General features: G+C 48.4%; 1 protein-coding gene across 8 annotated transcripts in view; it reads right to left on the bottom strand.

The window, feature by feature from the left end:
• The window catches only part of plppr1 (phospholipid phosphatase related 1), a 119342-nt gene that overhangs the window by 18467 nt on the left and 73709 nt on the right, over positions 1 to 27166 (bottom strand). For 7 of the 8 annotated variants that reach the window (XR_005461545.1, XM_038804206.1, XM_038804204.1 and 4 more), the window contains exons 4-5: positions 24086 to 24218; positions 12665 to 12915 (exon numbers count right to left, since the gene is read on the bottom strand). Coding sequence is in view for 7 of the 8 variants with exons in the window: in XM_038804206.1 (XP_038660134.1) it covers positions 12665 to 12915; positions 24086 to 24218 (384 nt within the window). In the remaining variant the exon portion in view is untranslated. The remainder of the gene's footprint in view (positions 1 to 12664; positions 12916 to 24085; positions 24219 to 27166) is intronic. The other variant, XM_038804210.1, reaches the window with a different exon arrangement.

The following is a 27166-nucleotide window of genomic DNA, read 5'->3' as shown; positions in this document are numbered from 1 at the left end:
GCAGACACAGTGGGCTGAATGGACTCCTTTTGAGCTGTAACAATTATGGGAATCTGTGATGGTGATTGAAAAATGTGAAGATATATGCTCCAAATACTCAACAAAAGGACCAAAACATTCCAAAGCTGCAAATCCCCTTCCGTTCAGCTTTGATTACATTAGGTGCAAGAGTCAATGTTAAACCAGAACCGTTTACAGTCCCATATTCACGAGAATGACATTAGACTTGGGAGTAAATACAAAGTGATACATATTCAACAGTAACTTGTATTTATATCGTACCCTTAATGTTGTAAAATGTCTTCACAGGAGCATTACCAAAGAAAACCTGACACCAAGTCACATAGCGAGCCAGATCGGATGGGAAAGAAGAATATTTTAATGAGCATCTTAAAGGAGGGTTGAGAGAGAGAGGTAGAGATGGGGAGGTGGTCAGTGTGGGAATTTCAGGGGCTAGAGCCCAGACAACCGAGGACATGGCCGCCGATGGTGGAGCGATGAGGTCCAGGAAAGCTCACCGGGAAAAGTGTCGAAATCTCGGTGAGTTGTACGGCCGGAGGAGGGGAAGATCAGACCATTGATGGATTCAGACCCATTCAAGAACTGGATATCAGAATGCGTAACTGGCAGCAAACGCAATGGAGTCGGTTGTGCATTCCTGCCCAACTCAAATTTCACACTCGGCATCTTTAAGTGAGTTTCTACACCCGTCTGTTATGAGACCGCATGTGGGAGTCTTGTGTTGCAGCTGTGCTTTGTGACAATAGCATCCCGTTCTCCCCTCCCCTCCTCACACTCGGCCATCATGGAAGCAGAATGGGCCCAATAATAAGCCCTGTACCCTCCCAACACAACCCTTTGAGTCAACCTTTCCTTTCCCACTGTGTTGCTGCACATTGATCATCTATCTCACTCTCATGGCTGAACAACACTATCCATCCAGTGCCTTTTGAATCAAAGTCATTAAGAACATAAGGAACCGGGTCAAGAGTAGACCGCCCGGCACCTCGTACCTGCTCCGTCTTTCAATGAGATCATGGGCAATCTTTCATCTCAACTCCATTTTTCCAGCCTCAGATCTCTTGATTCCCTTAAAAAGACAGTTCAACAACATCTCCTACTCATTCACTCCGACTCCAAAATGTTAATTCAGGAAGATTCCTGGCCATCCGTGAGCAGGGTCGGTGGGGGGGGCACACACATGCCAGGTCTTGATGGCCAAGGAAATGTGCATTCATAACGCAGTCAAACAGGCCGGTGGTCGACTTGTAAACCCTTCCAACACACGCCAATGACAGGAAATAGGAGTGGGAGATGATCCCTGGTCAGCCATGTGTTGGAAAGGAAAATGGGGAAACTCTACCTTGAGACTATCCAAGCCTCCAGACCGCAATGTGCATGTTAAAGTGTATGTCGCCGCAGCAACCTGGACCCTTGTGGGGGCCAGTTGCCTGGGTGGCTGGTGTGGTTGGTGCCAATAGCAAGGGGTTTGATTCCTTGCTTTAGCTGAGCTGGATTTGAGGCCTACCTCCTTGCTCTACCTGCGGTGCTGTGGGCAGACCTGCCTCGGGGCAGAGAACTGAAGTATTAAAAACAAGGTCAAAGAAGTATAAACATCGATGATTTCATAACTGTTGCAAAGCATCCTCAGAATGCTTCATTAAACCGTATTTTAAGAAGCAATACAGGGCAGCACGGGGACGCAGTGGGTTAGCCCTGCTGCCTCACGGCGCTGAGGTCCCAGGTTCGATCCCGGCTCTGGGTCACTGTCCGTGTGGAGTTTGCACATTCTCCCCGTGTCTGCGTGGGTTTCATCCCCATAACCCAAAAATGTGCAGAGTAGGTGGATTGGCCACGCTAAATTGCCCCTTAATTGGAAAAAAAGAATTGGGTACTCTAAATTTTTTTTAAAAAGAAGCAATACAAGGTTCAACCACTAGAAGGCATCAAGCCCATGCATATTTCGCTCTTCAAAATACAGAACTCTAGATTGGTTTAAAGAGACCTCTGAAAATGACTTCAGTGACGTCAGTTTTTTTTAAATTTAGCTTTTCCAATTAAGGGGCCAATCCACCTACCCTGCACATCTTTGGGCTGAAACCCACGCAAACACGGGGAGAATGTGCAAACTCCACACGGGCAGTGACCCAGAGCCGGGATCGAACCAACGTCCTCAGTGCCATGAGACAGCAGTACTAACCACTGCTCCACCGCACTGCCCCTGTGAAGTCAGTTTTGAAGAGAATGATAGTAATCACTTGGAGTGCAAGCTTTACTCTAAGAAAGGTTCCAGACAGGGTAATATTTTATCCCCAATCCTATGATAAGATACGGGCACCCTGACATTCCCTCTGGCACCTGGGCAGAGAAACTAGCAAAGTGCCGTTTAATAGCGAGTTGTTTCCCGGCAGGGCAGCTACCGAGAAACACACTGTGAATCGTGCCCAAAACCGGGCATCGATTATTTTCTGATTAAATCGCGCCCAACATTTCTTCAGTCGAAACTGTAACTTTACAATTACTTTGAGACTGGAACAGTGGTCGAGATCTACCGGCTCCACTGCACCCGAAAAGCAGCATGGCACGGCCGGAAGATGCCAGGAGATTCCTCTTCCGGGATCTACCCGACTCACCACACCTCGCGAGACCTAACGCGATCGTGCGAGATGTCGCGATGTGAATCCCACTCATTGTTCCGGGATCACATTCTGTAAAAATCTGCATATTAGAGTGAGACAGTTTGTCTTACTCTGACATGCATTCCCGGGATCTAACCAAGACGTTGGGATCTAACTCGCTCGCCTTGTCAGACCTCGGGTGATTCCGTTCAGTGCTGGTCTCCACAGCCGGGGACCAGAAGGAATGGCGCTCGTGGGGGTCTCCCAGCTGATCAAAGCCCCCCAGGTGCTTTCCCTCTGGGCAGCGTGGCACCCTGTCACGCACGACTCCTGGGTGTCAGCCTGGCACTGCCACGGTGCCCAAGTGGCATTGGCAGGGTGGCGCCACCTGGATGCCAGTTTGGCAGTGCCAAGTTTCCAGCCCTGTACCCAACCATCCGAGGGTTCTCATGGCCCCCGAGTCCCCCAGCATGGCCATCGCACCTGATCTACGCTTGAGGGGACCAGTACCAATTTGCCCGCGAGCAAGGCCTTGCCGGTGCGACTGATAACTCCCAAGTGCCGGGAGAATGCGGCTTCAAATGAGCTTTGCAGAATAAGGTGAGGCTAATGGCTCATTCAATATTATCTGGATCATGCCCCGCGTGGGTGTGATCCAGATCATGCCGGGGTAGCGAGTCGGGTGACTCCTGATTGGCTCAGCGCCTGGCGACCGCTTGGATCTCTCACGCGAAGCGCCCAGAGCAACGGGTTTGTTGGGAAAATTGCACTCTGGATAAAACCTTGTACAAATGTTGCAGGAGCAAAACAGCAATTTTATTCACCAACTAAAACCCCCACATTTCTAGTAAATGGTAAATGCGGAGTATGAGCAGCTTCAAAGGAATTGCGGTGTGACATTTAAACACCATCTTTTGTGTTGTATTTCTCATGGGCTTTTGCAAATTATAGCACAATTGGACTGATTTGAAAATTCATATAATCAAGGGTTATGGTCCCTGCAATTTTAACTGCGTAGTGCCTTCCATCTGAATTCCTCCAGCAGACGGCACATTATCGCTCTTGTATTCCTCAATCTCTGAACGACGAATTCAGGAAATTAAATGCAGCTTAGCTAAGGCCTCTCAGTGTTATTTGACCTGGTTCGAGAAGCAGTCTTGCAGGCAACAAGTCATTAAAAACGGTCAATAATTTATTTCTGACTATTTCTCATCATTTGCACTTCATTCTCTTTGAAAGCCTGTTACTGATATTTTCTTCTCTCTTCCACCGACTCTTTCTGACCTGTGATTGATGATGAGTAAATCCATCCACGAAGCTGTTTTCCCACCCGCATCTCGCTTCGGTTTTCGTAGAATTTACAGTGCAGAAGGAGGCCATTCGGCCCATCGAGTCTGCACCGGCTCTTGGAAAGAGCACCCTACCCAAGGTCAACACCTCCACCTTATCCCCATAACCCAGTAACCCCACCCAACACTGAGGGCAATTTTTTTTAGAACAGTACAGCACAGAACAGGCCCTTCGGCCCTCGATGTTGTGCCGAGCAATGATTACCCTACTCAAACTCACGTATCCACCCTATACCCGTAACCCAACAACTCCCCCTTAACCTTACTTTTTTGGACACTACGGGCAATTTAGCATGTCCAATCCACCTAACCCGCACATCTTTGGACTGTGGGAGGAAACCGGAGCACCCGGAGGAAACCCACGCACACACGGGGAGGACGTGCAGACTCCGCACAGACAGTGACCCAGCCGGGAACCGAACCTGGGACCCTGGAGCTGTGAAGCATTGATGCTAACCACCATGCTACCATGCTGCCCCCTGAAATGAAAATCGCTTATTGTCACGAGTAGGCTTCAATGAAGTTACTGTGAAAAGCCCCTAGTCACCACATTCAGGTGCCTGTCCGGGGAGGCTGGTACGGGAATCGAACCGTGCTGCTGGCCTGCTTTAAAAGCCAGCGATTTAGCCTTGTGAGCTAAACCAGCCCCTAGCTGGTTTAGACACTAAGGGCAATTTAGCATGGCCAATCCACCTAACCTGCACATCCTTGGACTGTGGGAAGAAACCGGAGCACCCGGAGGAAACCCACGCACACACGGGGAGGATGTGCAGACTCGACACAGACAGTGACCCAAGCTGGAATCGAACCTGGGACCCTGGAGCTGTGAAGCAATTGTGCTATCCACAAGGCTACCGTGCTGCAATTTAACACTTCCACTGATGCAGAGCTTTGCAGAGACACGTATCCACCGCTTTCCTGTGCTCCCACTATATTCCTCCCAGTCTACAAAGGAATGCTCTTGTTGTCAAAATGAGCTTAGAGGCAATATTGAGAAAATTTTGAGTCACCTTGGGATCTTGCCTAGTTATACAAGGTGACATGGACAGGATTGTCCCTGTGGGTGTCAGGCTCAAACAAGGGTCAGAAGTCCACACAATGTGGGGAACAGTCATTCACCTTCGCTTTCCCTTGAGTGTGAGCAAGCTGAGGAAACTGGGGGGGGCACAGGCTGTGCCAGCATTTATTGTCCATCCCTAATTTCCCTTGAGGGGGCATTTAAGAGTCAACCACATTGCTGTGGGTCTGGAGTCACATGTAGGCCAGACGGGATAAGGACAGCAGATTTCCTTCCCTAAAGGACATTAATGAACCAGATGGGATTTTACGACAATCGACAATGGTTTCATGGTCATCGTTAGACATTTAATTACAGATGCTGAGTCCGGGAGGCAGAGAGGACCTCGAAGCCCGACTTAAACCCTGTCACCGCCCTCTCCCCACTCTAGTCTGCTGCCAGGGAGATACCTCTCAGGCATCTGCATGATCTCCCCCAGCACCTGCAGGGACCTGGAGGCTGACTGGGAAAATCCCCATCGGCATCTGGCAATAGCCCTTGAAAGGTCGTTAGGGACCTCATGTGACCATCTACCACTTCTGCAATGCCAGCCCCTTGCCCCTACACCCCACTAACACTGGGGAAATGGCCTTTGAATGTCCACTTGCATGCTGACCAGGGATATGAAATCCGGTGCCCATCCACCACCGTGCCTGCCCCCAACGGAGTCGAGAATTCAGCCCCTTACTTGTTTCCATTTAGTCTGAGGAAACTATCTAATGTTTTGTGTTGACGGTAAGAAATTTGGAGTCCGTTCCTCGAAGGTTGCATCTCTCTTCCAAATCTCTCAGTTGACAACTTTGATTCCTGCATCACCACCTTCCCGTCAGCAATATCAATGGAGAATGATCTAGTCTGTCCGTCAGCCTGGTTGTGAGCTGATTCTTTCTGGGGATCAACACTGGTCTGTGCGATGCAAATCCAAAATAGCACGGGTTGTATAGCACGGAGTTAGACTAAATAAATGGGCCGAATGGCCTATACCACCAGCCACCTCAACCAACACATTCAACATGTCCTCCTCTACGTTTTTCTCTTCTGTTTTTTCTAGATTGCCCTGAGAGGCATTAGTGCCCTTCACCCCAATCATTCCATGTGGTAGCGGGTTGCCTGTTCCAACCACTATCTGGGGAAAGAATGTTCTCCAGAATCCTTTATTGGATTTTATGTGCAGAAGGAGGCCATTCAGCCCATCGAGTCTTCACCAACCCTCTAAAGAGCACTCTACCTAGGCACACTCCCCTGCCCTATCACCGTAGCCCTGCTTAACCTGCACATCTTTGAACACTAAGGGGCAATTTTTTACCATGGCCAATCCACCCGACCTGCACATCTTTGGACTGTGGGAGGAAAACGGAGCACCCGGAGGAAACTCACACAGTCCCGGGGAGAAGGTACAAACTCCACACAGACAGTCGCACAAGGTCGGAATTGAACCAAGGTCCCTGGCGCTGTGAGGCAGCAGTGTTAACCACTGTGCCTCCCATCGGGAAGAATTTTTCATTGTCTGGACATGGTGCTGGGTGAAGTGTGAAAACCAGCGTGCAGCTCGCCGTTACACAACAGACCCTTCTCTCCAGATACTTCACCGGGAATCTGGTGGCCCACGTCGTCACACTTGCGGGGCGGGACCTTCAGAGATCTCGATGTGCGATAAGGAAAATACATCAAACCCCTCCACAGATGAGACAACCACCCCGCTCCCCCCCCCACCCACCCCCAACACACACAAGGGCAAATGCCCCCACCCCCCCTTGGAAATAAGGGAAACCCTCCCCCCAAACACACACACTGGCAACGACCCTCCATCATGCACAAGCGGACCCCTCCCACAATGGAGCGCCCCAGAGGGCATCCTGGCACTGTCCCATGACACTGCGCCAGGTGACACTGCCAGGGCAGTGCCAGGGCACAGTGCCAGGGTGCAGTGCCAGTGCACTGCCTGGACAGGTCCCTCTCCCCTCGGAGTTACACTTACCTCTGCGGCCTCAGCGGATTCCCTCCACCTGGTTCACATTATGCAAAAGCAGTTGCAGACCTCGCCGACGTTGAGAATTCTTAACATGGGGCGAACAGACGGTGGAGAAGCCATTTAATTGTATGTTAACTTATTGAAGTGAGGCTCCTGGCCTTTCTGGGTTTGAACCTCATTACGTCACAGGCAAGGGGCAGGAAAATCTGGAAATGGGAATCTCGCCGGTGAGATTCTCGCTTCCTGAGCCTCGCGATACTTTGCGCCAGCCTCGCGGTTTGCACTCGCGGAAAACACGGGCGCAAAATCATGGCCATCTTCTCTACATATACCCGACAAATTTCCTTCACATTTTTGAAGACCTTGATCAGATTTCTCCTCAGCCTTTTCTTTTCTGGAATAAAGAGCCCCGGCTCGCTCAGTCCCTCCGACAGGTATGTTGAATTGTAAGTGGCGGAACAAAAATAGCGGGTCAATTTTCAATTAGTGCGACCGAATTTTAAATTAGTCGGTGCCTTTTGCTGAAAGTGCCCCACCTTAGCATGGGCAACAAGCGAAGGGAGCACTCAGTAAAGCTCAGACCTCCAACACGCTCAACGTTATCGTGAATATGCAGTTCTTCCTTGAGACATACCCTACTGGTTGATACCCTCCAACTACAGAGCTAAAAAAAAAATCTTATTAAGAGCTTCCATCTCCCTGATGAGGCTTCAGGCCAACCCACATCCAACAATCTGCTCTGAAAACTGTGCTCTTTTAACAGCTGTGACTATTTGCAACACATGCAGCGGAGAGAATCCCTAATATGTTGAAACAATCAACAACATTCTTTTTTTAAAAAACGCCATTAGCCCTATCTCCCAATGTTAATGGTTTCTTGAAAGATTTCAGGATCTGGATCTATATCTTCACCAAAAACTAATCAGGCCTCAGCCGATCTGTGTGCGGAATTTAGTTGCAACCCGTCCATTAGTTTTTGAGATATATTGTTTACAGATGAGAGGATGAACAAACAGGGGAAATAGGACTTGCTTGGAAATAGGACAGTTTGTTTATCACTTCAGTCAATTTTTTTTATTCGGAACAGGAACGATTTAGCAAGATAGATTAATTGCTTATTTTGGGACATGTTGGCGGCCAGGAATCAGCACATCTGTCATGTAAACAAAGATGAATTACTTCAATACTTGTGATTAATTGGATTAAATCATTACGGCATAGCTAAGTGATTTCTTGGGTCATAACTCTCACTCTCAAAGGCTTCGCTTTCCTCTATCACATACACAGCGCACTGGAGCAGCTCGGGAGTGGGGGGGATGAATAATTTAAGTGAGAAATTGTTTTGACTTCATTAGAAATTTGATCCATTTTTAATGAAAAGCAAAATCTAAACACTAAACCTAATTTGCTAAAGTCCTGGAAAAATACATATTGCTTTCCTTTTCAATGTTGATGATGGTTAAGGGATTAATATTTTTAAAATAGAAAATGATAATTACCAGGATAGATTAATTACAGCTGCAGATTCAGTCATTTAGATTGTGCTCAACCATCTACTAATTGCCAATATTAGCTGAACCCAGTACAATATTGTATTAACAAACATCCGTATGTGTTACAGACAAAGTGCAATATTTATCTTCTAATGAACATGTTCTATTTCAGTCGTAGATATTGTGCCCCAATCGGGACAATATTGAGAGAGGTAGAGTTGTAACACGTCAGATTTAACTCTCTGTTTTCTCAGTCAAATGGCCATCTTGTTAGCAACCACGATGCTTATTCATAACTACATCTTCATAGAATCCCTACAGTGCAGAAGGAGGCCATTCTGCCCATCAGGTCTGCACCCACCCTCCGAAAGAACACTCTTAAGAACACCCCTGCTCCATTCCCACCTAACCTGCACATCTTTGGACACTAAGGGGAAATTTAGCATGACCGATCCACCTAACCTGCACGTGGGGCAGCCCGGTAGCACAGTGGTTAGCACTGTTGCTTCACAGCACCAGTGTCCCAAGATCGATTCCCGGCTTGGGTAACTGTCTGTGCAGAGTCTGCACGTTCTCCCCGTGTCTGCGTGGGTTTCCTCCGGGTGCTCCGGTTTCCGCCCACGAGTCCCGAAAGACATTTTGTTCGGTGAATTGGACATTCTGAATTCTCCCTCGGTGTACCCAAACAGGCAACCGGAATGTGGCGACTGGGGGCTTTTCGCAGTAACTTCATTGCAGTGTTAATGTAAGCCTACTTGTGACAATAAAGATTGTTATAAAAAAAAATCTTTGGACTGTGGGAGGAAACCGGAGCACCGGGAGGAAACCCACGCAGACAGGGGCGGAAATTGGAAACTCTACACAGACAGTTGTCATAATATATACCAATATATCATGGTGCAGACACACACTGATGGACACACACAGGGACCAATCAACATGTACAAACACCGCAGCCAATCACCAGTTAGAATACACACACTATAAAGGCAGAGGGCACCACGGTTCCCCCTCATTCTGGGTGCTGCCTCGGAGTGTAACAGGAACTCATCCAGCCCATCACAGACTCACACAACGTGCTGAGAGAATCAACTGGTTCGGACAAGGCTTAGGTCTCTAGTTTAAGTTAGCATCATCTAGACCTACAGTCATCGTGTGTTAGTTAGTTAGAAGTAGTTAATAAAATTGAGTTGAACCTTCATCAGTGTTGCAAGTGTCTGTTCATCTCTCAATTCCACACGAGCCAACACTTCAACAGTCACCCGAGGTCGGAGTCGAACCCTGGCGCTGTGATGGGGCAGCAATGCTAACCACTGTGCCACCGTGCCGCCCTTTTCTCGAAAGACTGTTCATTAACATACTCGCAGTCATTGGTCAACAGGATGTCATTTTGGGATCTGAGTCGCTGCTTTTCAATTTGAAATTTGTTGCAATTTTCACCCTGCCACCAATGTTGCAATATGGAAGAGGATCATTGCACATGGACGAAATGCATTCAAAGATTAAATGGTTACAAATACACAGGGTGTGATTCTCGACCATGTCGCTCCATCCCCCAACTCGTTAGACCAGATTCTAACCCAACCCACCCAGGAAAATTGGAGCACGTGCAGGTCCGACATTCAATTTAACATCCAACTGATTGTGTGATGCATTGGCCGACTGTGGAATAAGATTGGGGCAATTACCTCCGCAACTTCTAAACTGTGGAGCTCCTTGATGCCTTTGCTCTTCCTGTTCCTCCATCTTTAGATATTTAAAACCCAAACTCAAAACTACTGACTTTATGGATGTATCTGACTTCCCTCTTCTATCTACATTATCTTGCCCCTACATTACCCACAATGAAAAGAGGCTCCATGGAACAACAGTCTCTGGTCACAATCCCTTGAAATTACATTCCATAATACATTTGCATTGACATGAACTAACCTGGTGTTGGTTAGTTTTGAAGATCATTACGTCTGAGGCAAATGTATAACTTGTGTTCAAAAACTGATCTGTTTCTTCAAAAACTCATTTTTTAATAAAAGTCTCCTGCTTGAATTAAAACTCATCACATCGCACAATCTAATTTTGCCAGTCATGGCGTCCATTATTGGATTCAACAGTTAATTATCAAACCCTGAGAGATTCAATGGGTATTTAAAGGTGGTAGGAGTCTCAGGTGAGACCCCATGTTTTCAGGAGGACCCACCAAATAAAATGTGCCAGTCAGGCACTTAACTGGGCAGCAGGGTTCACTACCACGGGGGAGGTCCTGCACCGCTTCACTGATTGGCAGTGCCGCTGGGGAGGTGGTGGCTGCCACTGGAGCCATGCCCACCCAAGGCCCAAGACGCACCCAGGCATTGGTGTGTGATGGTGGGAGGGGGCCTCACGAGGAAATGGAGAGAGGATCAGCAGAAAAGGGTGGCGGCTCTCGGTGGGCAACGTGCCTGCTTGATCAGGTATTGAATGCCTTTGAATAAGGGATCCTCTCTAGAGGTCCAATCCCAATAGAGTTTGCCTTTCGGGTTTCACCACACGGCAAATCGCCTGTTGTCCACTGGGCAAATACATGTGCCCATGGGATGAGCAGGCATTAGTTCACCCACTAAAGAGCCTCTAATTGGTGGCAAGGCAGGATGGCCATCCAAAGACCTTCCAGCTACATATTGAACGAGGACATGGGCAGGCAGGCGCTCATCCATCACCCTCCTGACCAATTAAATGCCAGCTGCCACCAAATCTGCCACAGGGGTGGGCATTCTATTCCGCCCAACTGTTCCCATGCTCTCACAGCCCACCCCTCTCCTTATAACCCTCCACACATTTCAGCTCACCCTCAACTCTGCCGTCCTAAATCTGTATCCAGCTCACACCAAGCCCCTTACACCCCTTTTGATTGGTTGGCCTGCATTAGCTCTTACATCAGATTTTTTAAATCAATTCTCATCCTTTTTAATAATATTAACAACAATAATAATAATAACAATCCTTTATTGTCACAAGTATGAAGTTGCTGTGAAAAGCCCCTAGTCGCCACATTCCGGCACCTGTTCGGGTAAGCCGGTACGGGAACTGAACCCGCGCTGCTGGCCTTGTTCTGCATCACAAACCAGCTATCTAGCCCACTGAGCTAAACCAGCCCCTCGAGTCCCATCACGACAGCGCCCTCTCTATCTCTGCAAACTCCATCAAACCTACCGGCTTCCAAGGTCTACGCGCTCATCCAATTCTGGCCTCTCGTGCTGCCTGATTTATACAATCGACGGCCATGAACTATGTAGGCCTCTCCCTAAACCTTCCCACCTCCTCCCTCCCATTCCATTACAACACTCCTTAAAATACATTGGGATGAATTCTCTGCTGGCGGGATTTATCATTCCGCCAGCAGGGCACCCCCCCACCCCACCCGTGGGTGTCGTGGCGACGTGGAGTAGCAACAATGGGAAATGCCATCAGCCGGTGGCGGAATGGAGGATGGCGCTGCCAGCAACAGCTCGCCACCGAGAAACACTCGGCTGCAGAGCCTGAGAATTCACCCCATTCAAAAAAATTTTTTTTGAAGTACCCAATTCATTTTTTGTTCCAATTAAGGAGCAATTTAGCCTGGCCAATCCACCTACCCTGCACATCTTTGGGTTGTGGAGGTGAGACCCACGCAGACACGGGGAAAATGTGCAAACTCCACATAGGCAGTGATCCGGAGCTGGGATAGAACCTGGGTCCTCGGCGACATGAGGCAGCAGTGCTAACCACTGCCCCACCGCGTGGCCCTGTCTATTGTTGAGCAATTTGCAACATCTCCTAATGTGACTCAGTGTTAAATTTTGTTTGTTAACATTCCAGTGGGACCATTTACAACATCAAAGGCAGTGCATAAGAACAAGGATTGTTCCATTATTGTTATTATGTTAAATGAAGAACATACGGCCAGAATTCTCTGGTCGTTAGGATTCTCTGTTGCCGCCGACAGCGCACGGCTCCCCGTGGTTCCCAGCGACTTGGGCGGCTTCAATGGGATTTCCCATCGAAGCCACCCCACCTTAGCCGGAGAATCCCGCCCATAACATCGTAACCAAGCTACCAAGATGGGGCAGCAAAATTCAATGTCCAACACCGGGTCCAGCTACTTGAACGGGGAATGCCTCACCATGTGAAGAACACCTGGAATGAAACACGCTGCTTACCGTGGCGTACAAGGCACAATAGATGCTCAACGATGCATCCTTTGATGGAAAGGATCTGCGTGCGTTTGCAATGACTTCGGGGTTCCCGGTGCAGATGCGTTCGTTCGTTATGAATCGGGAATGAGAACGGCAATCAGTTCCTGTGTAATTGGGTTTGCAAACGGTTATAAAGTATGGGGTTAGGCTCCCTGTGACCACTTGGCCTGCGTTTACAAATATATCCGTAGCAAAAAGTCCGAAGGCAAACACACCTATTAGGGAAGAAAGAAACACGAGACTGATGAAATGACATTACTGCTCCCTGTCATCTGAGATTCAACGACAACACTGTTTCACTCAGCCACTTAAGTGTGTGACACCAAAAACCAGCTAGTTACCTGAACCTACCTTCCTGATTGATTTTCCATTGTTCCCGTTGTTCGGGCCGACCCTTTGGAAGGGCATTGGTGCTGGGGAAACCCTCACTCCCAGCGAATGGGCCACATGAGACCATGCAGCAGTCAAACTCCGTTACCAAGTGTGCGGGTTTCCCGTGCGCGTGAAGAGACAGAGCCATCCAAATGTTGTAAATCTCGCAAACTCGACACAAGACTCTCAACCCATCAGCACAAAGTGTTCTCCAATGCAAGAGAGTGTGGGAACTTCCCGTTAAAGCAATATTCCGTCACCAAAACTCCCAGAAGCTTCTACTCGAAAAGGATGCACTCCCCCCTCCCTGCTCCTTTTCTCCCACTCCCTGACGGTGCTCTTAAGTTCCTGGTTCCTGATTTTTTTTTCTTGATTATTCATTCTCGGGATGTGGCCATTTATTGTCCATTTTTGATCAGTCAGGGGATCAAGGATTATTGGGATAAGGCAGGAAAGTGGAGTTGAGTGCGGATCATCACCCCAGATCAGTCATGATCTCATTGAATGGAGGAGCAGACTCGATGGGCTGAATGGCCTACTTCTGCTCCTAGGGCTTATGGTCTTATGGTCCATCCCCATTGTTCCCTGAGATGCTGGTGGTGTGCCACCTTCCTGAGTCGCCTATCTTTGTGGTGGTAAGGTACACCTGAATGACTTTTGAGGGCTTTTTGGGGAACACTTAAGGGTCAACTGTCCTGGCGTGGGGGCTGGAATCACACAAGACATAACCAAAGGACATGGGAGAACCAGTTATATTTCAATGGCAATCCAATATCCCACGCTCGCTTTTACTCATGGAATCCCTATAGTGTAGAAGGAGGCCATTCAGCCCAACGGGCCTGCACCGAGCGGCTGATGGAGCACCCCACCCAGGCCCACACCTCTTCCCCATCTCCGTAACCCCACCTAACCTTTTTGGTCAATAAGGGGAAATTTAACACGACCAATCAACCTAACCTGCAAATCTTTGGACTGTGGGAGGAAACCAGAGCACCAGGAGGGAACCCACACAGACACGGGGAGAACGTGCAGACTCCGCACAGACAGTTGTGAGGCAGCAGTGCTAACCACTGTGCCACCCTTCTAATTTCCAGATTGTGTTTTATTTCTAACTGATTTGAAATCATCACATCTGCCACACTGAGATTTGGACCACTTCACCAATTATGAGGCAGGCCGTTTACCTTTTGATAGAATTTCCAGTGCAGAAGGAGGCCATTCGGCCCATCGAGTCTGCACCAGCTCTTTTTTCTTTGAAAGAGCACCCTACCCAAGCCCACACCTCCACCCTATCCCCATAACCCAGTAACCCCACCCAACATTAAGGGCAATTTTGGACACTAACGGCAATTTAGCATGGCCAATCCACCTAACCTGCACATCTTTGGACTGTGGGAGGAAACCGGAGGACCCGGAGGAAACCCACGCACATACGGGGAGAACGTGCAGACTCCGCACAGACAGTGACCCAAGCCGGAAATCGAACCTGGGACCCTGGAGCTGTGAAGCAATTGTGCTATCCACTGTGCTACCGTGCTGCCCCCGTCTTCCGGGTTTGGGTAGTTTACAGAATGGAGGAAGAGCATTAATGCCCAAAGTGAACATTTGAGGACATATCACAGGCTGAACACTCCTACTTCATAGGATGGCCCAAACATCAGCCCAACTCCACTCTCTCCTGAGTGGAAGAAGAGGCAAAGTATTGGCACAGATCAAAGACAGAAGGACAGAGAAGGCTCCTCAGGCCAAGCTGCAGGGTTCCTGTCCCTGGTGAAGATCGGCAGAGATGGGCGGGGCGGGAAATTGGCCAGATTCTGCAGTGATGTCCCAGCTTTTAGGTGGAGTCCTGAAGACGTTGCCACCAGCAGCCCAGCAGTTGACTACTTTCATGGCATGAGGAGGAACGTCTCTCCTCCTCCCATGGAAATTAGGAGTGCAACGTTTACGTGAGCTGGTTTCTGAGTGGGTCGTTCAGTCTCCACCCAGTGCCTGCCACAAATAGGGCAGAGTATGCACCTCACTTTGTGCATTTGAGCAGCCTTTCTCGTGAATGGGGTGCTCACTCATTCACAGCCCTTCTGAACAACGCAAAACTGACAGAAGTGCACTCAGAATCACAGACCTTACAGTATAGAAGGAGGCCATTCGGCCCATCGAGTCTGCACCGGCCCTTGGAAAGAGGACCCGCCAAACTATCCCTGTAACCCCCATCTTACCTTTTTGGACACTAAGGGCAATTTATCAAGGCCAATCCACCTAATCTGCACATCTTTGGACTGTGGGAGGAAACCTGAGCGCTCGGAGGAAACCCACGCACACACGGGGAGAACGTGCAGACTCCGCACAGACAGTGACCCAGCGGGGAATCGAGCCTGGGACCCTGGAGCTGTGAAGCAACAGTGCTACTCCCTCCCTCCTTTCCCCCCTCGCCCCAACCTCCGAACAATTTTCAGCAGCTGGTGTAAGTTTTTCAGGCCTAGTTAGGGATCATCATCCCTTCAAAACGCTGGAAGCCCCTTCCTAACATTGTTCCGACAGCACATGGACTGCAGCGGTTCAAGAGAGCAGCCCCTCACCACCACCTTCTCGGAAGATAGGCCTGAAATGATGACAGTGACGGCCACAGGCCAGGAAAGAATTTATAACAAGTCATCCCACCAGTGACCAAAAAGTCATCCCATCGATAGGACAGAAGCCAAGGTTATCGGGATGCATGAAGGAATTTTGAAGATTGGTCACAATGGAAATGCCCCAATGGCTGCCGGTAATCGCGGGAAAGATTCCTGGTCAGCCGTGCGATGGAAAGAAATCGGAGCCTCTGCCGTCACTCCCCATCGCTCCAGGCGACAACATGCATGGAAAAGTGTTTGTTGTCACGGCAACTCAGTGGGGGTCCAGTTGGCGAGACAGCTGGTGGGAATCAAATTGTCCGGGGATTCGATCCCCCTTCGGCTGGGCTGGATCCAGGACCTGCCACCTTGCCCTATCCGAAGTGGAGGTCACGGTGCAGTGGGTGAGACCCGCATTCGGCAGAGAACATGAGAAGGTCAATGCAAAGGCCACTGAACAGAAACACCCAGGTGGAGGTGAAGATCTCACCACTGACAGCAGTTCTTACTCAATGTGAAGTCTCTCACAAACACGATAGAACACACTTGTGCTATAACACTACTTGGACGATGGCTAACAATGGCTGGGTTTCGCTAACATTAACATGGTATTCAAATACATCTCTGGTCACATGATTCTTACAATTCTGTGAATTAATTCTGGAGCACAGCACGCTGCTGATAATTACTGAGTGTTGTTTAATTTCCTTGTGTGAAAGATTAACCTGGGTTTGTGTGCGTGCAGCACCACTACCCAGCCACGTATACAGATATGTTGGACGGTAGAGTCACTATATAGAATGTATTCCTTTTAATGGCAGGGCAGCTCGGTAGCAGTGGTTAGCACAGTTGCTTCACAGCTCCAGGGTCCCAGGTTCGATTCTCGGCTTGGGTCACTGTCTGTGCGGAGTCTGCACGTTCTCCCCGTGTCCGAGTGGGTTTCCTCCGGGTGCGCCGGTTTCCACCCAAAGATGTGCAGGTTAGGTGGATTGTCCATGCTAAGTTGCCCTTTGTGTCCACAAAGGTTGGGTGAGGTTACTGGGATAGGGTGGAGGTGTGGGCTTAAGTGGGGTGCTCTTTCCAAGGGCCGGTGCAGACTCGATGGGCCGAATGGCCCCCTTCTGCACTGTAAATTCTATGATTCTATGATTTGCGCAATTCAAAGCGAGGGTGGGTAATGAAGCATAACTGATTTGTGTTTCTATGCATGAGAAGGAAGTAACTGTTGGGATCGTGGTCAATCTAAGAACAACTGAAGGATTATGGGATGGATTCTCCGGCCTCCCAGCCGCACGTTTATCAGCAGCGGGAGGCGGCGCGCCTTTCGCTAGTGGTGGGATTCTCTGCTCCCGCCAATCGGAATTTCCATTGAAGCCGGGGAGGCGCGGTCGGCGGAACCAGCGAACCCTGCCACAGGTGAACAGCTGAACAATTCTGGCCTATATTTTTGTTCAATAGCTAATGAGGGGAAGGGGCAAACGTGGTATTTTGAAAGAGAAACCAGCAGATCACGAAGGAAGGAAACAAACAAGAGCTTTATTGGGAAGGTGTTGTCACTCAAGCTGCTAATGTATACTGAATGTTAGCCCACCCAAGCTGCCCATGTTTGCGGCAGTCAGCCAACCTTCACACCAGGCAGATGACGAGGGCTTCATTTACAGTGAAAGGTCATAGAATCCCAACATGGCAGAAGGAGGCCATTCGGCCACATCGAGTCTGCACCGACCCTCCGATAGAACACTCTACACAGGTCCACTCCCCGGGCCACCCCACCTATCCCCATAACCCAATAACTAACTTAACCTGCACATCTTTGGACACATAGAAGCAATTTAGCAAGGCCAATCCACCTAACCTCCACGTCTTTGGACTGTGGGAGGAAACCGGAGCACCCGGAGGAAACCCACGCACACACGGGGAGAACATACAAGCTCCACACAGACAGTCACCCAAGGCCAGAATCAAACCCCGGGGCCTTGATGCTCTGAGGCAGCAGTGTAAAGGATGTCACGCAGATGTGATTTTAACTTTCAACCAGATTTCCCGGCGAGAAGGAGCATTTGAGGTGGTGATGGAGAGAGAACTCGGACTTCCTCAAATGAGGCCCAGGATTTAAAAATGGTTCTGCGGCTCAGTTCAACCCTTGGGAAGGAAAATAAAACTTACACCAGCTAATAAATAGGATTCTATTCCATTCCATGAGTGCTCTGCCTGAAGGCAGGTCCACGGCTCATTGCTTCATCCTGTGCTGTTTTCTCTGCCGTTTTACGTCAGTGATGGTTTGCTATTGCCTTCCACACTCAGGGTTCAGAAACAGGAAGCAGGTCCCAAACTTTCATCAGCCAGAGTGAGAATTGAACCTGCGCTTGTTGCCGTTATTCTGATCCACATGCGGCCTATAAACTAACCAGCCCCCACGTAGGACGACATAGTCTTGAAAAGGAGACGTTTTCAGGGTGAAGAGAAAAGAGGAAGGGGAGCGAGACTAATTGGATAGATCTTTCATCGAGCTAGCACAGGGGCGAGGGGCTGAATGGCCTCCTTCTGCACTCTCAAATTCAATGATTGACAGTTTGCGTGTGCAGTCGCCTCCTTCTTGATCCTGATGTGTGTTGGAAATGTTAATGGATGGGTTCCGAGCGAGCACATAGCCAATCTGTTCAGCTTCCGGCTCGGAGCGCACAGCTCACAGCGAGTTCACTGCGATGATGTAAACAGATGGCTTCGCTCCACATGTTTAACTTCCAGTTTAGTCATGAATACATCAGTGTCAGTAAAAACTCATAATGCTGCCTTGGGGTCCTCTGGTTGAACTCTGACTCTCTGTGGACCAGATGCCCGTACATCTCTTGACCTCCATTTATTGTTCACTGACAGAGAAAATTACATTAATGTGCCTCAGCAGGCTGTCCGTGAGGACCAGGCTAGATGAGATGTAAATTAATCCCAAATCAGTTTCTAATTTGCCAGCAATTGCAATGATTTGTGACTTAAACCCCTATTTCAATTAGGTTGGAAGGTGGGGCAAGTAACAAAAGATGGTCAGCGATCTAAATGCTCATAGCTGGATGGCTGGTTTGTGATGCAGAGCAAGGTCAACAGCATAGGTTCAATTCCTGTAACGGCTACTGCCATTCATAAAGGCCCCGCCTTCTCAACCTAATAATCTTTATTAGTCTCACAAGTGGGCTTACATTAACACTGCAATGAAGTTACTGTCAAAAGCCCCTAGTCGCAACGCTCCGGCACCTGTTCGGGTACACAGAGCGAGAATTCAGAATGTCCAATTCACCTAACAAGCACGTCTTTCAGGAATTGTGGGTGGAAACTGGAGCATCCGGAGGAGACCCACGCAGACACGGGGAGAACGTGCAGACTCCGCACAGACAGTGACCCAAGTGGGAATCAAAACCAGGTGCTGCAAAGCAGCAGCGCTAACAACTGTGCTACCTTGCCCCTCATCTGATCCTCAGGTTAAATCGCCACCAGTCAGCTCTCTCCCTCAAAGGGGAAAGCAGGCTCGGGTCGATGGAGATGTTCCTTTTGCAGTATCATTCCACTATTCTACCTTTCTGGGGGTCTTCTGGTGCAGTGGGTGATGTACCTGCCTCTGGGTTAGAAGCTGCAGGTTTAAGCCCCAGCCCAGGACCAGATATCCAGGGTGTGTTCATAATGTAGCTGAACAGGGATCCGCTTGTAAATCCTTCTGGCACACAGACGGTAAGAGTGGGAGAGGGTCCTGGGAAGCCATGGGGAGACCTCATGATGGTCACACTCATGTGACCTGGGCAGCACGGGAGCATTGTGGATAGCACAATCGCTTCACAGCTCCAGGGTCCCAGGTTCAATTCCGTCTCGGGTCACTGTCTGTGTGGAGTCTGCACATCCTCCCCATGTGTGCGTGGGTTTCCTCCGGATGATCCGGTTTCCTCCCACAGTCCAAAGATGTGCGGGTTAGGTGGATTGGCCATGATAAATTGCCCTTAGTGTCCAAAATTGCCCTTAGTGTTGGGTGGGGTTACTGAGTTATGGGGATAGGGTGGAGGTGCTGACCTTGGGTAGGGTAATGGTGCCATAACAAACCTGATTCGCTAAGTGTGTTGTGAAACATCACTCTAAAATCAATAGCACAAAAACAAACAGGTCAAGGAGACCAACAGATTCCTGTCAGTTTTCATAATCCACATCGGTCTTCTCCCACTCCCAATTTTTCTTCCAACCCTGCCATCCTTTACCTTTTTTTTTCATTTAAATACATCAAGCTTTCTCTTAAATACAGCCTCTTAAATTATCTATAATTAAATATTTAGGACCCGATTTCAAAGTAGCTTTCAAAAGGCACGCCCTTCATAATTTGACAAACATTTACAGTAAAAATGCAAATATTTTCGGAAGCTACAGTGCGGGGCAATATTATAGCTGACCATGTTTTGGTACTTGCCCCATCTTCCAACCTAATTGAAATAGGGATTTATATCACAAATCATCGCAATGGCTGGCAAATCAGAAACCGATTTGGGATTAATTTACATCTCATCTAGCCTGGTCCTCACGGACAGTCTGCTGAGGCACATTAATGTAATTTTCTCTGTCAGCGAACAATAAATGGAGGTCAAGAGATGTACGGGCATCTGGTCCACAGAGAGTCAGAGTTCAACCAGAGGACCCCAAGGCAGCATTATGAGTTTTTACTGACACTGATGTATTCATGACTAAACTGGAAGTTAAAAATGTGGAGCGAAGCCATCTGTTTACATCATCGCAGTGAACTCGCTGTGAGCTGTGCGCTCCGAGCCGGAAGCTGAACAGATTGGCTATGTGCTTGCTCGGAATCCATCCATTAACATTTCCAACACACATCAGGATCGAGAAGGAGGCGACTGCACACACAAACTGTCAATCGTTGAATTTGAGAGCGCAGAGGGAGGCCATTCAGCCCCTCGCCCCTGTGCTAGCTCGATGAAAGATCTATCCAATTAGTCTCACTCCCCTTCCTCTTTTCTCTTCACTCTGAAAACGTCTCCTTTTAAAGAATATATCGTCCTACGTGGGGGCTGGTTAGTTTATAGGCAGCATGTGGATCAGAATAACCTGCCGCTAAGTATCTAGTCAGTGACGCTCTGTCTCATTGCTGTGCTTAACCAGGTGGCACCTTCAAGTCACCAGTTTAACCCATCATTAGTCCCTGGTACTATTTTACCAATGCTGGATTTGTCACTGTCAACACCCATGGGGTTTACCATTGACCAGGAGGTGAACTGGACTAGCCATGTAAATACTAAGACGGCCAGAATAGGTCATAGACTAGGAATCCTGTGCCGACTAACTCACCTCCTGACTCCCTGTGTACCATCTACAAGGCACAAGTCAGGAGTGTGATGGAATACTCTCCACTTGCCTGTATGAGTGCAGCTTCAACAACACTCAAAAAGCTCAACACCATCCAGGACAAAGCAGCCCCGCTTGATTGCTCCACCTTCCACAAACAATCAGTCCCTTCACCACCGTGCGTACCATCCACAAGATGCACTGCAGAAACCCACTAAGCCGCCTGAGGCAGCACCTTTCAAACCCACAACCACTACCGTCTAGAAGGACAAGGGCAGCAGATACCTGGGGAACCCCACCACATGGAAGTTCCCCTCCAAGTCACTCACCACCCTGACTTGGAAATATATCACCGTTCCTTCACTGTCAAAATCCAGGAACTCCCTCTCTAACAGCACAGTGGGTGTACCTGCACCACTTAGACTTCAGCGGTTCAAAAAGGCCACCACCTTCTGAAGGGCAACTAGGGTTGGGCAACAAATGCTGATCTAGCCAGCCTGAAAAATGTCCCAAGCCAATGATGTCGGGTTAAGCATTTTTCAGCTGCTATTTGGGCACAGGACGTTAGCCTTCGAAGTGGACCCTTCTGTTTGTTTTACTCCTCGCAATTGGATCAATCAGGTCCTATATTTACAACCCTGGTATTAAAGTAATGATGATTTCAAAAACGAAGATGTGGGCTTCAATGTTAATAACCCCCCACCTCTCCTACTTTAAGATGCTCCTTCTTCGACCAAGCGTTTGCTTCGCCTTCCTAATCTCTTATGCGGCTCGGTGTCAACGTTTTGCTGGATTCTGATGTTTTACTAAGTTAAGTGGGCCATATAAATGCAAGTTGTGGCTTTAATTGAGGACGGCAGCAGATTGGGTACTACTGCTTCCACCAAGACCATCGCTGCAATATAGACTATATCTTTGCCTCAGGAAAAAAACAAGGTTGGGAAAACTGCCAATCCAACCGTATTACGTCCGGGAATGACGGCTTATTGATCCACAGTGGTTTTTGTAAAAATAAAATAACCTTTAATAAAATACTGTGGAGTGGAAATGACGGGACAGTCTTGCTACCTAAGAATTGGACTCCTTCCTTGGGCGGGATTTTCCGGTCTTCCCAGCGGTGTGTTTTCCGATGGCGGATGCGGCTCGACATTGGCCGGTAGGTGGGGCCTTCCGGTCCCACTGATGCCTGCGGCCTGTTGCCGTTTGGGACCAGAAGACCCCGCCGGGAAGGGCCAGATAGTCCCGCCCTTTAGCAACGCTGCAACAAGGCGCACACACTGTGGGGAACAGATGTGCTTCGGCAGATTGAACTCCACACAGCGTCCCTCAAAAGGTTTGGTCTTTCAATGAACGCTGTTACTCCCAACTATGAACAAAGCTTCCTATCATTCAACTGATCCTTCACGAAAGACGAAACGCACAAAGAAAGCTTCAGAAAGTGGATCACGTGACCAGTGTCTGAGCAAGTTTCCAGCCAGTTTTATGAAGTGGTTTTAGAAGTGTTGAGATTCCCAGTTCTTCTCCTGCTGTAACTTATTTTTTAAGGTGAGATTTGATTGAGTGGGCGGCACGGTAGCACAGTGGTTAGCACTGTCGCTTCACAGCTCTCCAGGGTCCTAGGTTCGATTCCCAGCTTGGGTCACTGTCTGTGCGGAGTCTGCACGTTCTCCCCGTGTCTGTGTGGGTTTCCTCCGGGTGCTCCGGTTTCCTCCCACAGTCCAAAGATGTGCAGGTTAGATGGATTGGCCGTGCTAAATTGCCCTTAGTGTCCAAAAAGTTTAGATGGGGTTACTGAGTTACGGGGATAGGGTGGAGGTGTGGGCTTAGGTAGGGTGATCTTTCCATGGGCCGGTGCAGACTCGATGGGCCGGGTGGCCTCCTTCTGCACTGTAAATTCTATGATCTATGAGATACCAGCATTGGGATGACTGTCTGTGCGGAGTCTGCACTTTCTCCCCGTGTCCGCGTGAGTTTCCTCCGGGTGTCCTGGTTTCCTCCCACAGTGCAAAGATATGCAAGATAGATGGGGTTACGGGGTTAGAGTGGGCTTTCCCCAACCACGATGAGACCGTAATATTCCGGCCCAGAGGAATAATTTTGTCTGGCGGTAAAAAGGCCATGACCAAGGGTTTAGGGATAACATTATAATGAGAGCTCAGCCATTCAGGCCGATGTCAGGAAGCACGTCTGTACACAGAGGGTAGAGGAAATCTGGAACTCTCTCCCCCATAGACCAGCTCAGGCGCAGGCACCCACTGAAAGTTTCAAAGCTGAGATTCATAGATTTTAGCTGGGGAGAGCTATCGAAGGTTCAGGAACCGAAGTGGAGAGACGGAATCGAAACACAGGTCAGCCGCAATCTCAATGAATGGTATAATAGGCTTTGATGGGCTGAATGGCCTTTTTGTGTTCCTATGCTCCTTCCGATACTGATGTTTGTTCTTGAACCAGAATGAAAATTGGGAAGATGCACAGCAGGAGGTCGGACTGACCTGACCCCGTTTACACTGTTCCAAAAAATGTCAGAATTAGCCTCTTAGTTACCACTCCCTCCGTCGAATTGCAGTCTTTGAAGTCACCGACTTTTATCAGTGGTGCCCAGAATCATAGAATCGTACAGTGCAGAAGGAGGCCATTCGTCCCATTGTGTCTGTTCCAGCTCTTTGAAAGCCCGTTCCCATTGTATTCCCTTGCGTTTTCTTCCCAGAACCCTGCAATTTCCCTCCCTTTGAGTATTTATCTAAGTTCCTTTTGAAGGTTAATATTCAACCTACTTCCACTGCCCTCGCAGTCAAAATAATTCTTCTCACCTGGTTTTTTCGACAATTGTCTTAAAAACTGTGGCCTCTGGTTATTGACCCCCGCCCCCTCTATTTTCTCTATCAAAATCCCACATCGTTTAAAAATATACATAATTTTATTGCAAAATCCCACACAATTTGACACACCTCCAGTAAATGTTCCCTTAACCTTCTTTGCCCTAAGTCGGAATGGGGCTTCCAATCCACTCCGACCACATAATGAGACTGGAGTTTAAGCTCCTCCGAACACGGAAACGGCTGTTACAGTGACTCACCTATAAACCTTATTATCCGCCGAAACAGAGGACTCAAATAGCAACACTCTCCCGTTACGATGGTCTTCTCCTGATTGAGGAGGTTTTCTCTTGTTGATTTTATAAAATACATCGATATTTCACCAATGAAAATCTGGAATGAGAAAAAAAAAACAAACGCACACGATAACCCAGAATGACAAAGGTTCACGCAGAGCTAAGCAGTTGGCATTTGTGATGTCAAGAGTAAGGAAGGTGGATAGAAGTGGGTGTTGTGCGCAAGGCCATGGACCGGTGCTGGTTGGTCGTTTTCCCATCATGCTCTGCCTCTTGGCAGCAGGTGAAAATGTCCTGATGACTGCACCCCCCCCCCCCCCCCCCCCCACCGACCTGTTGAACACAGCGGGTTGCTGCTTATGAACAGGACGAGCTTGTAGTTGCAAGATCTGAACAATAAGGATGTGGAGGCCAAATCCCCGAGTGTCTTAAATACAGAGATAGATAGGGTCTTAATTAATAAGGGGCGGATTAGGGGCTATGGGGAGAAGGCAGGAAAATGGGGATGAGAAACACATCAGCCATGTTTGAATGTCGGAGCAGGGTCGATGGGCCGAATGGCCTAATTCTGCTCCTATGTCTAATGTTCTTAATTGCAGGTAGCAGGTCATTAATAAGAGAATAGCGTGCCAGTTTGCAAAACAGATTTTATCCCATGTTCTGCTAATCTTTCCCCGGTTCTTCAGGAGATTAGGTTTGAACACATCACTGCCTTCTCTTGGAGCTTTCCACTTCACCATGTCGGTGTTTTCTCCGTATTGCTGTCAGTGGCTCCACTCTGATTTACCAATTCGCAACATAAATAACTTGCATTTAAAGAGGACCTTCAAGGTAACAAAATGGCCCAGAGGTGGTTCACAGGAGAGTTACCAGATACTGAGAAACATAAAGAGATATTAAAACAGATGACAAATTGTTGAGTCAAGGAAGTAAGGACTGTCTCAAAGGAAGACAGAGGTAGAGAGGGTTGGAGAGGAAGTATCAGAGTTTAAGGGCCCACTGATGGTAGGGTGAAGGAAATCGGGAATTCCCAGAAGGCAAAGATTTGGAGCAGTGCAGGAATCTTGGTGGGTTGTTGAGTTGGAGGAGGTGACAGAGGTTGGGAATCCGGGATTATTAACTCGGGGTGGGTTGTTGGGTTGGAGGAGGTGACAGAGATTGGGAATCCGGGATTATTAATTCTGGGTGGGTTGTCAGCCTGGAGGTGACAGGGAAAGGGACTGGAATTCTCGGATCGTTGGGATTCACTTTTCCCGCCAGCAACCCACCCACTGCAACAGATTTCCCGACGGCGTGGGATGGCTTCAATGGGAAATCCCATCGATAAGCGGTGGGAAGATAGAATCCCGGCATCAGCGAGTGGCCCGCCGCTGAGAAACATGCGGCTGGGAAGCCGGAGAATCCAGCCCCAGGGAATTCTGGATCATATTTCTTTTTTAAGAATCATCCTGTTAATCCCTGTTTTTCCTTTATTTGAAGCCCTTTATTATCTTTTTCTTTTGGCTTTAATAATTTTTGCACCAGGACAAAAAAATCACCTATGCCTTTAAAATGGACATCACCTTTAATTTTAAACAAAAGAACCTCCAGCAGGCTGTGCTGTTGCTCTGATATCAATGATGGCACAGCTTGATGGACTTGGCTGTCGGCCAATAAACTGTTTCATATTGCTGAGCCTTATCAATAGATCGTGCTGATTGGTCAGGTTTTCCTCTGGAATGTTCCTTACTCTGTGAGACTGTGTTTTTGTTTTTGGTTTTGTTTTGAACTCAGAGCTGAAGGAGGGTATATCTCTCTCAAACCCCCGATTGGAGTCTCTATTTTCTCCTCAGTAAAGCTGAAGGACATTCTCGTGAATCTGGAAACCAAGTAAGATTAAAACCCGGGCTGAGAACTAAGTTCGAGAGGAGACAAAGGAAAGCTTAAGGAGATCCAGACAAGCCACTGGGTGAGGGACTCTGTTCTTATCTCAGTAAGGCTGTTGGTCATTCTGGTGGAGTTGGAAACAAATGAGAATTACACAGGGCTGAGGCTGTGGTGGAAAGTCTGCAGCCTGGAAATTCTGACTGAATGCACCAGCCAGAGGAACCATCTGACTGATGGTTCCAACACTTCCCCATCTGGGAAAAATAGCCGACTACAACGTCTTCCAAATCAGAAACAAGGACACTCATCTCTCTTTTCCCATTTTATTTTCCTCTCCCCCTCCCTCTGCATGTGTCTGTCTTGTGTGAGTTTGGGCAGAGGGTGGACGGTAAAAGGGGGGACTAGTAGCTTAGCTGACCATTATTCCAGTATAATTATTGCATGTTTTACTTCTTGGTGTTATTAATAAACAGCTGTTGTGTTTCACTTACAAATAATAATCATCTTTATTATTGACACAAGTAGGCTTACATTAACACTGCAATGAAGTTACTGTGAAAATCCCCTAGTCACCACATTCCGGCGTCTGTTCGGGTACAGGGAGGGAGAATTCAGAATGTCCAATTCACCTAACAGCACGTCTTTCGATCCCGGTCACGAATCACAGTCCGTGTGGAGTTTGCACATTTTCCCCGTGTCTGCGTGGGTTTCATCCTCACAACCCAAATATGTGCAGTGTAGGTGAATTGGCCACGCTAAATTGCCCCTGCATTGGAAACATTTAAAATAATTGGGTATTCTAAATTTAGTTAAAAAAAGAATTGATTCATTTATTTTTTACAGATAGGTGGCTAATGGAATAAGGTTTGGACATCCATGGTCGTATAGATAAGTTATCAGAGATATTGGGATTGATTTTCCCGCCGCGCTGCACCTGGCCCCCGATCCGGGTACATCGGGAGCATCCCGGGGAAGGCCAAAGCAGGCTTCGCACCGGGCACAAAACATTGTGTTGGTCTCCCTACCTGCAGTCCTGGTGCGATCTGGATCCTGCCCAGCAAGGTTGGTGGTCTGGAGGCCACAGAAGTGGCGCCCCGATCACTTCCTGTACTGATGAGCGGAGCTGGTTAGTGTAGAAAATGGGACTAAGTCTCGCCTCAGTGGGGTTCTCCTCGCCGA

This window comes from Scyliorhinus canicula, chromosome 8, assembly GCF_902713615.1.
Source record: "Scyliorhinus canicula chromosome 8, sScyCan1.1, whole genome shotgun sequence".
NCBI lineage: Eukaryota > Metazoa > Chordata > Chondrichthyes > Carcharhiniformes > Scyliorhinidae > Scyliorhinus > Scyliorhinus canicula.
The sequence above is the reverse complement of the archived record's forward strand: the minus strand, read 5'-3'. Positions and strand labels throughout refer to the sequence as shown.